The 16,347-nt window shown below is 42.6% G+C and overlaps 1 protein-coding gene across 1 annotated transcript in view; it reads left to right on the forward strand.

Moving 5' to 3' along the window:
* LOC140202164 (ALK tyrosine kinase receptor-like) overlaps nucleotides 1–16,347 on the forward strand; it is a 328,364-nt gene that overhangs the window by 191,446 nt on the left and 120,571 nt on the right. The window contains exon 6 of the mRNA XM_072267037.1: nucleotides 12,323–12,454. Coding sequence (XP_072123138.1) covers nucleotides 12,323–12,454 — 132 coding nt within the window. The remainder of the gene's footprint in view (nucleotides 1–12,322; nucleotides 12,455–16,347) is intronic.

Genomic DNA, 16,347 nt, shown 5'->3' on the forward strand with positions numbered 1-16,347 from the left:
GCATTTGGAATGCAATTTATTCAGTTACCTCTCAAGAAAGTTTTCATTCAAAGAACAGCAAAATTAGAAATGAAATCCATGCTTTTTGAGACATGTTAATTTACAGCGAGTTGCTTACCTTCATGATGAAAATAGGCATCAGATGTTTAGAGGCACAAAGAAAAATAGGTGATAAAAATCTGAAATATAAAAGAAATGGAAAATACCAAGTCAATCAGTACCGGAGGGAGTAAAATAGATTAACATTTTGAGGTGACCCTGCAGGTGAAAAGTTATATCATTTGAACAAGAAGCATTTCCAGCCTTTTCAGCTTTTAATCTTAAAAGATTGATAACATTCATTTGATCTCAGATGAATGATGGATGATAAAGCAGGAATTAAAACAAAAAGACCATTGCAACTGAATCAGTGATCTTTCAGGAACTAGTTTAGGGAGAATTTCTCAGATTTTATGCCAAGAGGTAGAGATAAAATGCAGTTAGAAAAATGATAGTCATGAATCTCGATTCTCAACTATGTCAAGCTGATGTCGTGTCTTCTGATTAACATCTGAATAGTAACAAAGGGTACCATGTTATTAGTAATATTCAAATTATCCTCAACATGTAGTCAATAGTTTAATGTGTTCAAAGGACCCCCAGCTCCAATGACATGCTATCTTCTCATTATTACCATCAAAGAGGAATCCAGGAGCCTGAAGACACACATTCAATGTTTCAGGAATAGCTTTTGCCCTTCCACCATCAGATTTTAGAATGGACAATAAACCACGTACACTATCTCACTATTTTCCCCCATCTTTTTGAATTACTTATGTAGTCGTAAGCAGCTGTCAGTCCCAGGGGATCATGGGTTTGCACCTCTGGTGGACTGTGTCCTCTCCAGGGTGCAAGCTTGGGCGGGAAGATTTGAAGAACCGGCTGTTGCCCATGCGGTGGGTTCCCCCTCTCCACGTCACTGATGTAGTCCAAGGGGAGGGCAAGCGCCAATACAGCTTGGCACCAGTGCCGACGCAGAGGTTGCCAGAGTGAAGCTGTAAACAAAATCAAACGCTTTAGGGACCCTGGCTCCAGAATTCTTCCTCAGGGTTTACGCCTGAAGCCTTTCCCATGGGTGGGTATGGCCGCAAGGCAGTGGAGATTTAAAGTCAGAGCTTTCATTTTCCTAGGTGGGCTGCCATCCAAGGCTGACGAACCCCACCTACCCGCAGCAACTGGTTTTGAGGCACCAATGGTCCACCTTTGCCCCTTCTCTTGTCAGTAGAAACAGTTCCACTGGGCGTAGCAGCTAAGCCTCACATGAAAGCCAAGAGTTAGACTTGGTTGTCTGAGGCTGTTAGTGACGCATGCCATTTAGAGCACTTTATAGGTAGTGGGAGCTTATCCCCACCGGTACCCCCAGCTATGACAACCTTAGGAACTCTACTTATGTAAAATTTATAATATACACTTCTAATTGTAATTTCTAGTTTTTATTACTATGTTTTGCAATATACTGCATCCACAAAACAACAAATTTCATGACATAGTATGACAATGATATTAAACATGTTTCAGATAAAATTAGAGAAGTCCATTATTTATCTTTAAACCTCCATCTTTTGATTTTCATGATCAGACAGAGTTTGATCTTTGAGAAAGGTTGAAAGGTTAGTATTAGTCATAGTCATACTTTATTGATCCCGGGGGAAATTGGTTTTCGTTACAGTTGCACCATAAACAATAAGTAGTAATAGAACCATAAATAGTTAAATAGTAATATGTAAATTATGCCAGTAAATTATGAAGTAAGTCCAGGACCAGCCTATCGGCACAGGGTGTCTGACCCTCTAAGGGAGGAGTTGTAAAGTTTGATGGCCACGGGCAGGAATGACTTCCTATGACGCTCTGTGCTGCATCTTGGAGGAATGAGTCTCTGGCTGAATGTACTCCTGTGCCCACCCAGTACATTATGTAGTGGATAGGAGACATTGACCAAGATGGCATGCAACTTAGTCAACATCCTCTTTTCAGACACTGCCGTGAGAGAGTCCAGTTCCATCCCCACAACATCACTGGCCTTTCAAATAAGTTTGTTGATTCTGTTGGTGTCTGCCACCCTCAGCCTGCTGCCCCAGCACACAACAGCAAACATGATAGCACTGGCCACCACAGACTCGTAGAACATCCTCAGCATCGTCCGGCAGATGTTAAAGGACCTCAGTCTCCTCAGGAAATAGAGATGGCTCTGACCCTTCTTGTTGACAGCCTCAGTGTTCTTTGACCAGTCCAGTGTATTGTCAATACGTATCCCCAGGTATTTGTAATCCTCCACCATGTCCACACTGACCCCCTGGATGGAAACAGGGGTCACCGGTACCTTAGCTCTCCTCAGGTCTATCACCAGCTCTTTTTCACATTAAGCTGCAGATAATTCTGCTCACACCATGTGATAAAGTTTCCTACAGTAGCCCTGTACTTGACCTCATCTCCCTTGCTGTATGAAGCTGCAAAAAGGAAACTCAGAGTTTAATCAAGACTACTAATCAGTTTCCTAACAGTAAATACACTCTGATCTATTCCATTTTAAAGATAATTCTTAGTTCTCAGCACACACTTGTTATTTTCTACCCTATATTTCATTTAAACAGAATGTTTTCCAAGCCATTTCAAATCCCATTTCAGAAGGAACAAAAGAGTTTTTCTGATCTAGTATCAAATACAAGCTAAAGCCAGCAAGAGTGAAAAAATACATTCCATAAAGAAAGAATGCGTGAAGTAACCTCTGTGAACTAAGTTGTTTCTTTTTTATGTCAATCTGGAAAACATTATCACCATTCGTGAGCCTCACTTTATATTCCAGTTTTATTTGATTAACTAAACTTAGTTTTCTCTATTGCTGTGGTGGATTTGGACTCCATCTCTGAGGGATTGGATGATGGAATCGATGGCTTTCTCACCAAGTTTGTAGACGATATGAAGATCGGTGGAGCAGCAGGGTAGTTTTGAGGAAATAGAGAGGCTTCAGAAGGACTTAGATTAGGAGAATGGGCAAAGAAGTGGCAGATGGGATACATTGTCAGGAAGTGTATGGTCATGTACTTTGGTAGAAGAAATGAAAGAGCTGATTATTTTCTAAATGGACAGAAAATTTTAAAAATCTGAGGCGCAAGGGTTTTGGGAGTCCTTGGGCAGGATGCCCTAAAGGTTAATTTGTGGGTTGAGTCCATGGTGAGTAAGATAAATATAATGTTAGCATTCATTTCAAGAGGACTAGAATATAAAGTCAAGGATGCAATGTTGAGACTTTATAAAGCACTGGTGAGGCCTCATTTAGAGTATTGTGAGCAATCTACACCCAGAGAAGCCCAGGTAGCAAAACTTGTTGACAGCACTGAGATGAGTGTCATCAATGAGGACAATTGGTTCTTCGTAGCTTGAGCCAGGAACCGGTTGGTACAAAACTTCCGTCTTTTTCAGGCTGGTTGTCAGTCCGAAGCTTTTGGCTGCACTCACAAAGCAACTGGTGATCTCCTGTAAGTCTTCGAGAGAGAGTGGGCAAACCAGTGCACAATCATCAGCCAATTGTAGCTCATGAGCCACAATCAGGTTGGCCACCAAGTGCAAAGCATACAGGGCCATTGTCATATCAACCTTGTTATATGGATGTGAGACATGGTGCCAATATCAGAGATACTTACACCAGCTTGACCAACTGCAGCAGCGTCACCTACATTCTCTGATGAAGATCACCTGGCGAGACAAGGTCTCCAATACCGAGGTCTTCTCTCGAGCCGAAATGCCAGCAGTTTCAACCTTGGTGATGTCAGCCCAACTGTGCTGGGCAGAACATGTTGTCAGAATGCCTGACAGAAGACTGCCCAAGGACATCTTGTACGGCCAACTGTCCAGTGGTACCCAAAAATGAGGAGGCCAGCAACTATGGTACAAGTAGCCTCAAGAAATCTGACATTGCTCCATCAACATGGGAGCATCTGACTCAAGATTGCTCACAGTGGAGGGACGCCATCAGAAAAGGTGTGGATGCTGCTGAGAACAAGCTCAACGAGGCAACAGAGGAAAGGCACAGGAAGCACCACAACAGAGCTCCTGCCCCTGCTGCCCCTCCAGGCCTCACCTGCCAACTATGTGGCAAGCAGTGCCTGTCAAGGATCGGCCTGTACAGCCACTCCAGGACACACATATCAAACCCCACTAACTGACTGAAAGGAACCATCATCATCCTATGGGAAGGATAGCCAGAGATTGAGAGCGGTTTTAGGCCCCTTATCTTAGAAAGGATGTGCTGACACTGGAGAGGGTTCAACGGAAATTCATGAAAATGATTCCACGATTAAATGGCTTGTCATATGAAGAGCATTTGATGGCTCTTGGCCTGTATTCACTGGAATTCAGAGGAATGATGGGTGACCTCATTGAAACCTTTTGAATAGTGAAAGGCCTTGAATGAGTGGATGGTTCTTATGGTGGGAGTGTCTAAGACCAGAGGACACTGCCTCAGAATAGAGGGGCATCCTTTTAGAACAGAGATGATGAGGAATTTCTTTAGTCAGATAGTGCTAAATCTGTGGAATTTGTTGCCACAGGCAGCTGTGGAGGCGAGGTCTTTATATATACTTAAGGCAGAGGTTGATAGATTTTTGATTGGTCAGGGCATGAAGGGATATAGAGGAAAGGCAGGCATTTGGGGCTGAGAAGAAAAATGGATCAGCCATGAAGAAATGACAGAGCAGACTCGATGGGCCAAATGGCCTAAATCTGCTCCTGTATCTTATGGTCTTTTAATGTCTTATGGATAAAGTTGGCATTTCTCCAATAAGAGTGCAGAAGTTGCGATGGGAATGGTTGTGGGGAAGAGAATGGGATTTCTCCAGTTCTGATGTGGGAGAGGATGTGGATGTGGGTGTGGAGTGAGTTGTAGAGACGTTCCCAGTATTAGTGCAGTGGTAGATTGTGGAGTGGAGAATGGATTGTGAGGAAGGTACTGGGACTTCCCCACTCCTAGTGTGGAGCTGGATAGAGGATTATAGGAAACAGACTGAGATTTACCCAGTACTGCTGTGAAGGTGCGTTATGGGAAGAGATTGGAAATTCCCCAGCACTAGCATGGGTGCAGGGGTGGGAGTCAGGACTGAGTTGCAGGGAAGGCATTAGGACTTACCTGTAGTGATGTGGAGATTAGATATGGGGAAAGGATTTGATTTCTCCTGTATGCTATAGTGACCTCTAATCAATGTATTGAAGATGAAATTGACACAAGTTCCAAAGCTTATTGATAGTAATGAACATATTTCAGTATACAGTACTGTGCAAAAGTCTTAGGCATGTATATATAGCTAGAATACCAAAGACTTCTGCACAGTACTACAGTAATTTTATGTATTGCAGTGTACTGCTGCCACAAAAAAAAACAAATTTCATGATTATACTGTATGTAAGTGAAAGTAAACCTGATTCTAATATGGGTCTCTATTGTGGACAGAGTGAGAAGGGGGCAGGGAGAGGGGAATCACAGTTGGGAAAAGGGGAAGTGAATGGGGAGGGAGTGAGAGGCACTAGAGAGATCAGTAATCCGATTATTTGGAATCAAATGACTTTACTTGGTGTCTCAAAGCTAGGTGTGTCTGCACCCATGTCACCTCCACCCTACTCCTGGCACTCCTCCTCTGGCACCTCTCCTACCCGCTTTCCGCGCTGCTCCACCCTCACCATTCCCAACAACCTTTGCTTCCGCCAGATTTACAAACTCACACTCCACTCCACATTGACAAATACAGCACCGTGCAAAAGTTTCAGGCATCCTAGCTATTTATATGTGCCTAAGACTTTTACACAGTGCTGTATGTACAGAGGTGAGAGAGGCTGCAAGCATATTAGCGAAACCCCACTCCATGTGTCTCCAAATCGAACATCAGCATTGTTGTTGTTGGGTAATCCAAAGCTGGCATCAAGGCAGTGCTGTCAGACACTAGCAAGGAAAACAAACCCACAACTGCAGTGACAAAAGCAAAACTGGCAGTTTAGTTAAGGATATTGCTGCCAAAAATAAGACACTGGAATATATCTCCCTCACAGTTATTCCTGAATAACCTTGTAATCCCATGTATCATTGGACATTCACCTCTCCAACTGAGGTAGGACTCAGCCCTGGAATTCAGCTTGTACAACGTGTAGAATCAACTGTTTGACTCTTCAATGTATTTTAGGCTATTACGATAGATTAAGGAACCTGAAAACACAACATGCTACAACTGAAAATCAAAAGTTTTGTTAGTGAGAATAGCAGGATGCAAATATCCATCCCACTCATCTGTAGTAGAGAGTACAAGGTCGCTTTAACAAGATTGTATAAATATATTTAGGATCGGCCCGTAATTTGTAAGCTTCAGATGTTTGATCTTGGAATTAAAGGAATTTTGAAACCAAACCTTGGAGAGCTCTCCCATCTCATTTGATTTAATTTCCTAATCCAAACATTTTCTCACATAACCCTCCCTGAAACGTGAGTGAGGATACAGTGAGTTCAGTGGCCTTACCTTATCTGTTTTCTCATTGTTAATCTGTCTGCCTCGTCACACACTGAGGGCACAAGTAATGAAATGTTTTAACTGTCAGTGAATAAAACATTTTAATGATTCCACAGACTGCTCCAAACTCCCAGAGTTTAATTTTGAAACAGGTCAGTTGCTGAACCAGATACACAAGTTAGTGCTATATTTTAAATCATAATTAATATGTGACCCCTGGTAGTTCAAAAAATCATGGATCTTAGCTCATTTTCATACCTCTGAAATTAATAGGTATGAATATGTTTATATTTTTATTGTAGATTTATATCGCTTGCACAACATTTCTTTCCCACTTTGCTGCTTTTGGTATTTTTTTCCCGGAATATGCATAATCCCTAATAAACTGGATGGTCACTGTTCCTGAAGGCATATATAAATATCTTGCATAATATGGCAAGTGCCTGTCCTTTCCAAACATTGTACAATCTTCCTCTTCCCAACATTAATATCTCATCTAATCTGCCAATATGTGTTTAAAGGAACATAGCTTTTAAACCAAAGACAATTTGGCTAGTTTACTTTCATAAGTGCTAGAGTCATAGCCATAGAGTTATACAATTCTGTTGGCTCAACTAGTCCATGGCAACCAGCGTGACTTCCTGAGTTAGTCCAATTTGCCTGCATTTAGCCGATATTTCCCTAACCCATTCCTAAGTATGAACTTGTTCAAATATCTTTTAAAAGTTGTAATTGTACCTGAGGCTGGTGAGGTGGAGATACATCTCTACCAAACGAGGTGTAAGGCATCCTTCCCTCCACTAGCCTTCCAGTCACCCTTGGGCAATGTGTAACACCTGCTCAGTCCATCCCCCCACCCACAGAATCAGTGTCATGTGAAGCTATGGGAGCAGGTGATGGATGGTCGTAGGAGCAGCTGGTGAATTATCACAAGTCCTGGTTATGCAAACATTGACGCTAGGGAGAAAAATCTCTGAAGAGTACTGATGGTGGCTGGGGTCACCCGTCTTGTAAAGACACTGCCCAAAAGATGGCAATGGCAAACCACTTCTGTGGAAAAAATGTGCAAAGAGCAATCATGGTCAAAGACCATGATCGTCCATGCCATCCAACATGGCAACATGATTTTCAGAGGGCCTTTGACAAGCTGCCACACATGAGGCTACTTAACAAGATAAAAGCCCATGGAATTACGGGAAAGTTACGTACGTGGATAGAGCGTTGGCTGATTGGCAGGAAACAGAGAATGGGAATAAAGGGATCCTATTCTGGTTGGCTGCCAGTTACCAGTGGTGTTCCACAGGGGCCCGTGTTGGGGCTGCTTCTTTTTACATTGTACATCAACGATTTGGATTATGGAATAGATGGCTTTGTGGCTAAGTTTGCTGACGATACGAAGATAGGTGGAGGGGCCGGTAGTGCTGAGGAAACGGAGAGTCTGCAGAGAGACTTGGATAGATTGGAAGAATAGGCAAAGAAGTGGCAAATGAAATACAATGTTGGAAAGTGTATGGTTATGCACTTTGGCAGAAGAAATAAACAGGCAGACTATTATTTAAATGGAGAAAGAATTCAAAGTTCTGAGATGCAACGGAACTTGGGAGTCCTCGTACAGGATACCCTTAAGATTAACCTCCAGGTTGAGTCGGTAGTGAAGAAGGTGAATGCAATGTTGGCATTCATTTCTAGAGGAATAGAGTATAGGAGCAGGGATGTGATGTTGAGGCTCTATAAGGCGCTGGTGAGACCTCACTTGGAGTACTGTGGGCAGTTTTCGTCTCCTTTTTTGAGAAAGAATGTGCTGACGTTGGAGAGGGTACAGAGAAGATTCACTAGAATGATTCCAGGAATGAGAGGGTTAACATATGAGGAACATTTCTCCGCTCTTGGACTGTATTCCTTGGAGTTTAGAAAAATGAGGGGAGACCTCATAGAAACATTTTGAATGTTGAAAGGCATGGACAGAGTGGATGTGGCAAAGTTGTTTCCCATGATGGGGGAGTCTAGTACAAGAGGGCATGACTTAAGGATTGAAGGGTGCCCATTCAGAACAGAAATGAGAAGAGATTTTTTTAGTCAGAGGGTGGTGAATCTATGGAATTTGTTGCCACGGGCAGCAGTGGAGGCCAAGTCATTGGGTGTATTTAAGGCAGAGATTGATAGGTATCTGAGTAGCCAGGGCATCAAAGGTTATGGTGAGAAGGCGGGGGAGTGGGACTAAATGGGAGAATGGATCAGCTCATGATAAAATGGCGGAGCAGACTCGATGGGCCGAATGGCCGACGTCTGCTCCTTCGTCTTATGGTCTTATGGCATATGATGATGAATAATGTACCTGCTGCACTGGCTGCTCATTGTTCTTGATTTATGTTTCCACTTTATTCTTTCCATTGCTAATACTCACATGAACAATATTTTGGTAAAATTGTGGCTCATGGAAATCTGTTTAGTCCTCTTTCCTTTAGCAAGTACAATGCTGAAGTTAAAAGTTGTTTTCCACTCATCACAGGCTTGTGATTTAGATCCCTTTTGCAAAGACAATGTCACTCTGCAGCTTTTTACATTTTATATCGATTTCTGTATTGATTCATTCTTTTCAAGTTTTTGCATTTAATACTGTATTTTTATTATGTCTTGATAATAAAGGGGTTACAGAATACACTTACGATCCAGCATTGCATGTAGCATGAAGGACACCACTAATATATCTATCTCTCTTCCTGTCCTAGAATGAGTTGTGAATTTAAATATAAGCTCTACTTTAATTTCATATTTTCTGCATAATTTATGTAGAGCATATACATTATTAAGAGTTATTCAACCTTAAGTTCCAAATCAGTGTTTACATTGGGATATAACTAAAGTAATGGTGTAATATGCTACCAGAGAAGAACAAAATATGAAACTGCTGGAAATACTCGGCGGGTCATGCACATTTGTGGCAAAAGGAACAGAGATAATGTTTCAGGTCAGAATCAGGCTTAATAACACTGGCATATGTTGTGAAATTTGTTAACTTTGCAGCAGCTGTATGATACAATACAAAATAATAGAGAAGGGAAAAACTGTGAACTACAGTGATTATATATAAACAAAGTTAATTGTCATTAAGTGAAAGGGAGAAGTTAGAGAGCATGAACGTACAGTGGATGAAAGCATATGGACAAAAGGATACAGGAGATGCAAGATGCCGGGCATGTAGATATGCCTGACAGGTCAGGCTAGGCATGGCCTCCATTTACAAAGGGAAGAAAAGAAGATATTTAAACAAACAAGCTGCACCAATATCACAGACATACAATTGAAACAGAGAAATCAAGTTACCTGAAGCTGCAGCATGCTTGGCTTCACCCCTGCTCTCATTCACTCTCCTTCACGACAGAACATTGATGGGAAGGGTATGAAGGCCTATAGTCCAGGTGTGAGTTGATGGGCATAATTGTTTGACATGAACTGGATGGGCAGAAAGGCCTGATTCTGTGCTTTAATTCTCCACAATTCCATGACAACAAGGATACAACAGCTGGTCCTCATCTTCTACCACCTCTAACTTCTTCATTCAATGAATCATTTTTCGTAATTTCTGTGTCTTTAAAGAAATTCTACCAGTGGATTCATCTTCCTCTCTCCTCTCCTCGTGGCATTTTATGAGGGCCATTCCCTTTGTGACTTCCTGGTCCACTGTTCCGTTCCCAACAACCGCTCTCTCTTCTTACAGCACTTTCCATTGTGACTATGGAAAATGCAGCATCTCCTCCCTTTGCACCATCCAGGAACCTGAACAGTCTTTCGAGATGAAGCACTAATTCTCTTGCACTTCTTCCAATCGTTTGTTCACAATGTCATCTCCTCGTCAATGTAGAAACCAACCACAGTCTTTGTAGAGCACCTGTGTTCAGTCTGCGGGGGCAACTCTGAGTTTCCCACTGCCCATTACTTTAATTCTCCATCCCACTCCCACTCTGACCCATTGATCTGTGGCCCCATGTACTGTTACATGGAGGCCCAATGCAAGCTTGAGAAGCAACATCTCATCAATTGTCTGGACTTCATTGCAGCCTTCTGAATTCAGTATTGACTTCTCTGTCTCTGTCTGCCGTCCATCGGTGACAATTGCTCAGCTTTGTTTTTATTCCCCTTTTCTTTTTTTCTGGAAGTGGAAATCATTCCAGATCTAATCAGCAGGTCATGTCTTCCTGCTCTGCATTCATTTGTTCTATTGTATGTTTTCACTCTCTGTCTATTCCCATTGACTGACTGCAAATACCCTCTAGTGTATGATTTATTTTGTAACTTATAGTAAATTTTTATATCTTGCAATGTACTGCTGCTGCAAAATAACAATTTTCATGACGTACAGTGCAGTGCAAAAGTCTTGGACACACATACACAGTATATAGGAGGGGTGCCTGAGCCTATCGCACCATATTCTATTCGTCAACGTGGATCAGAGAGCGAGTTTATAGATCTGGAGGGAGCAAAGGATGTTGGGAATGGCGAGGGTGGAGTGCTGCTGGAGGGGTGTGATAGAGAAGGAATGCCAGGGCTTGGGAAGGTGCGGGTGCAGACACACCCAGCCCTGAGACACTAGGCAAGGTCATTTGACTCCAAACAATTAATTTTTTGATCGTTACAGAATGTCTCACTGATGCTTCCTGCTCCCCCTCCTCTCTTTTCCCCTTTTCCCAAACTTGACCTCCCTCTCACTACCTGCTTCTCACTCTCAGTCCACAATGGAGACTCATATCAGGATCAGGTTTTTCATCACTCAGTCTTTTTTTTGTAGCAGTCGTTCAATGCAATACATAGCATTATTCCAGTACTGTGCAAAAGTCTTAGGCACCCTCGAGATACAAACGTGTGTAGATGGATAGATATACCTGTAGATATATATGCTTAAGACTTTTTCACAGTCCTGTATGTAAATGATAATAAAATTGATTCTGATTCCAGTTTATCCCTATGTTCACCCTGATTTTGCCCTTTCATACTTCCTTCTCCCTTTTCCTATTCCCTATTCTGGTTACCCTGTCATCCTTTCTTCCATTTGCCCCTCACAGCTTCTTACTTCATCCCCCCTCCCCCCCCGCCACCTTGCTCCTCACCTCGTCTCGCCTACTTCCTCTCAGCCTGCATTCTTTTCCCCTCCTCTCCTTATTCTTATTTTGGCTTCAGCCCCCTTCCTTTCCAGTCCCGATGAAGGGCCTCATCCTGAAATTCTCGACTGCTTATTCCCCTCCATAGATGCTGCCTCAGCTACAGAGTTCCTCCAGATTTTGTATGTTGCGACAGATTTTCAGTATCTGCCGAACCCCTCTTGTTTTTAACAGATCATCTTCTGCCTCACCAATAGCATAACTAATTTCTTTTGTCTCGTTTCCAATTCTGACAAACGGTCTTCAGTCTGAAATGTCAACTCTATTTTTCTTCCCACAGCTGCAGCCTGGCCAGCCCCTCCTAGTTTTATTTTAGATTTCAGGCATCTGCTAGTTTTATGATCTTCATCTCACTGAAAATATTGATGTATATTAAAAGCTAAGATAGTCTCTGAAATCAGTTTGTTAAGATGTTAACAGATGAAGACCAAACTTCCAGTATTTTTTGGTGTACTTCTGCTCAGTTGCACTTTAACCAACAACAGAACTTAGCAAAATGGTTGACAATATCAGAGTTTAGTTTTTAACTTAATTCCACTTGGATAACTCTCTGACCCTTTGGAAATTTATTTCAGTGACTCATTTGTCCCAGTTGCTTTGGTACATTTAACATTGCATCTAAAATATTTTGTTTTAAAGGCAAATCCCATTATCCAGAGTGTTTGCTTAGGAGAGAATAATGTGATAGAAGAGGAGATGAAAAGGAATGGTAATGTCACTGAATGGGCTGGAGGTGGTGGAGGAGGAGGAGGAGCGACATTTATTTTCAAGGTAAGTATTAAGTCCTAATATATATTGTTCAGTCGTGTTTCTACCAAGACTCTATAAATTTTGTTCAGTACGTGGATATTTTTTCTTTTTTTTTGGTGTCTGCGTGTGCGCCTGCGTGTGTGCGTCCATGCGTGTGCGATGTTGGCGGGACAATGTCTTTTTTTTTCATGCCTTTACAAGGCGCAGAGCGAGAAAGAGAGAGAGAGACTGTGTGGTGCACCACTCCTCACACAGATATTTCGCAGTATTTTTCCCTTTATTTTACGAGGTCAAGTTGCGATCTCGACACTCAACCCGGCACGGATGGAAAGCGTACTCGGGAGCGGACCCAGCTGGGTTTGAACCTGGGAACCTCCGTTCCCGAGTCCAGCGCTGATGTCATTGCACCACCAGCCAGCCCGATATTTTTTCCTTTAATAACAATGTCCTCCATGTTATCAATAAAATTTTATATCTAATTGCAAACCATTAAAATCCAAAGTACTTATCAAAACAGCTTGGGAAGAAATGTTATTTCATTGCAAACTTCTATTTAATTGATCAATAACATAAATGTTACTGAGTTGTACTGGGGCTTTTGTCCTGCTGGGGGTATAGTTTTGAGTCAATGCGTATAGTATTGTGCATTTCCAGTCATTGAAATCAGAAAACATGAGGGGCGATACTGTATAAAGATTGCAAAAACCAGCAGACTTGTGCTAGGGAATCGGTGTATCGGGCACAAGTCCATGTTGTCAGATCTGTGGCATTTTACTCCTGATTGAAAATTTCCAGAAGGCCTTTTAGATAAACTTGAAGTGCTCTCCCTGATAAGAAGTGCTATTGTAATTGATTTAAATGAAGTCATTACAAACTTCAGATTAACTCGAGATATTCCCTTGGGCTGCATGTCACTGAACACCACCATACATCAATGTTAGTTCACCAGCACTCCAGGGCACTTACTGACCAGCAATGCATGGGGACAAGGTAGCAGGAGACCAGACATTATGGATTTTATAGATTTTGCCTGGTCCTTACTTCCTAAGATCAATCAGGTCCGTGGCAATGTGGGTAGTGTGGGTGAGGAGTTCCTTATCAAAGGGATTGACTGACACTTTCTTCATTGTAACACATGATATGCGTGTGGAGAGAGAGCATGCCCGAAGGGAATGTGTATAGTTCCCCAGTACAATTTGGGGTGGGTGAGGAAGAGCTGTAGGAAAGGGATTAAGATATCTTCATTACTGGTGTGGGGCAAGAGGTAGGGATGTGGGTCAATGGACTATGGGGAAAGGTTGGGATTTCCCTGAGAGGGAGTGGACCAAGGCTTTTCTTATTTTGGTATGGAGATAGGGGTGAGGAAGGGATTGAGGTTTATCCATTATATTTTTTGCCACAGCTGGTGGTTAGAATCTGCAATGCACTGCTTGCAGATATAGTTGGTGACAGGTTGAATTGTGGTATTGAAGAAGGCATTGGATAAATATATGATAAACAAAAGTGTGTGAGATTGCAAGAAGTGGCTGAAATAGTACAGGTGAGTTGTGCTGGTAGAGAGCCAGAGTGGAAAAAATGGCCCTAATATACTCCAAGAGATCCAGTGCCTCATCCTTCTTGATAATAATATGACCAAGACTATCATTATACTCCTCCCTGGTCTCACTACCCTCCACATCCTTCTCCCTGGTGAATATCAATGTGAAGTATTAATTTAGCACCTTGCCCACTTCCTTTGACTGTAGGCATAAATTCCCTCCTTGTCACTGAGATGTCCTACGCTCTTGTTTTTAATGCATGTATAAAATGCCTTGCCATTTTCCTTAATCCTAATAGCCAGAAATAGATAATTGCATCTTTTACCCCTCCCGCATTCTTTTTAAGCTCTTTCCTTCTTCCTTTCAACACACACACAAAAATGCTGGTGAACACAGCAGGCCAGGCAGCATCTATAGGAAGAGGTACGTCGAGTGTACCTCTTCCTATAGATGCTGCCTGGCCTGCTGCGTTCACCAACATTTTTAGTGTGTGTTGCTTGAAATTCCAGCATTTGCAGATTTCCTCGTGTTTTCCTTCTTCCTTCACATGCTTCAAAGGCCCTGCCAAATTTCAGCATAGATATGCTTCTTATTTCCTTTTCGCTGAATTTGTAACATCTCTCATCATCCGAGATTTCCAAACTCTGCATCCGTTTCTTTCTTTCTCACAGCATTCTATCCAGCTGTCCTTTTAACAAGTCTCATACGTGAGACGTGGACTTACATAATGGCAGCTTCTTCCAATCTACTCTCCCCAACTGCTGTCTCATACTTTTGTAATTAACCTAGCCCTAATTTAGCACTTACTTTAAGGTCTAGTCTTATTCTTATCCATAACTACCTTAAAGCTTCAGTTATGATTATTGTTCCTAAAGCGCTCTCCCACTGAAATGCTCATCACCTGGCCAGGTTCAATTCCAAATACAAGATGTAAACCTGTGGCACAAAGGAAGTCCCAGTCAAGAGTGGTGAAATTAAACTCACCCACCAAAACAGCCGTTTGTTTTTACATCTCTCCAGGATCTGTCTACATACCATTTCATCCATCTTCACTTGACTGTTGGGAAGTTTAATATAATGAGACCATATGACCGTAAGATATAGGAGCAGAATTATGCCACTTAGCTCATCGAGCCTGCTCCATCATTTCATATGGCTGATCCATTTTCCCTCTCAGCCTCAGTCTTCTGCCTTCTCCCTGTATCCCTTCATGCCCTGACTAATCAAGAATGTTTCAAGCTCTGCCTTAAAGACTTGGCCTCCACAACCGCCTGTGGCAACGAATAATCCCATCAAAGTAATTGTACTCAAACAACAGGAATTCTGCAGGTGCTGGAAATTCAAGCAACACACATCAAAGTTGCTGGTGAACGCAGCAGGCCAGGCAGCATCTGTAGGAAGAGGTGCAGTCGACGTTTCAGGCCGAGACCCTTCGTCAGGACTAACTGAAGGAAGAGTGAGTAAGGGATTTGAAAGTTGGAGGGGGAGGGGGAGATCCAAAATGATAGGAGAAGACAGGAGGGGGAGGGATGGAGCCAAGAGCTGGACAGGTGATAGGCAAAAGGGATACGAGAGGATCATGGGACAGGACGTCTGGGAAGAAAGACAAGGAGGTGGAGGGGGGGACCCAGAGGATGGGCAAGGGGTATATTCAGAGGGACAGAGGGAGAAAAAGGAGAGTGAGAGAAAGAATGTGTGTATAAAAATAATGCCCCACCTCCCCCTCGTACCCCATCTGTTACTTATTTTTATACACACATTCTTTCTCTCACTCTCCTTTTTCTCCCTCTGTCCCTCTGAATATACCCCTTGCCCATCCTCTGGGTCCCCCCCCACCTCCTTGTCTTTCTTCCCGGACCTCCTGTCCCATGATCCTCTCGTATCCCCTTTTGCCTATCACCTGTCCAGCTCTTGGCTCCATCCCTCCCCCTACTGTCTTCTCCTATCATTTTGGATCTCCCCCTCCCCCTCCAACTTTCAAATCCCTTACTCACTCTTCCTTCAGTTAGTCCTGACGAAGGGTCTCGGCCTGAAATGTCGACTGCACCTCTTCCTACAAAGTAATTGTACTTCTCTTATTTTTGATCTCCATCAACAAACCCTCCAGTTCATCATTTTAGACTGTAACTGTGACATTTTCCCTGATCAGTAATGCAATTCCCCCACCTCTGTCACATCCGTCCCTATCATGACTAGCCATCCCTATCAGTAGATGATGGGTGTAATATGAACGTAAGGAAGGACAAGCCAATGACTGGGTAAAAAGGCAAATAGAGCAAAAAGTTAAATTGTACCACAGAGGCAAAATTCAAAAGGACGAAGAACACAAGACTGAAAGTGCTGTATTTAAATGTGCGTAGCATTCGGAATAAGGTG

Source organism: Mobula birostris, chromosome 8 (genome assembly GCF_030028105.1).
Source record: "Mobula birostris isolate sMobBir1 chromosome 8, sMobBir1.hap1, whole genome shotgun sequence".
Classification (NCBI taxonomy): domain Eukaryota; kingdom Metazoa; phylum Chordata; class Chondrichthyes; order Myliobatiformes; family Myliobatidae; genus Mobula; species Mobula birostris.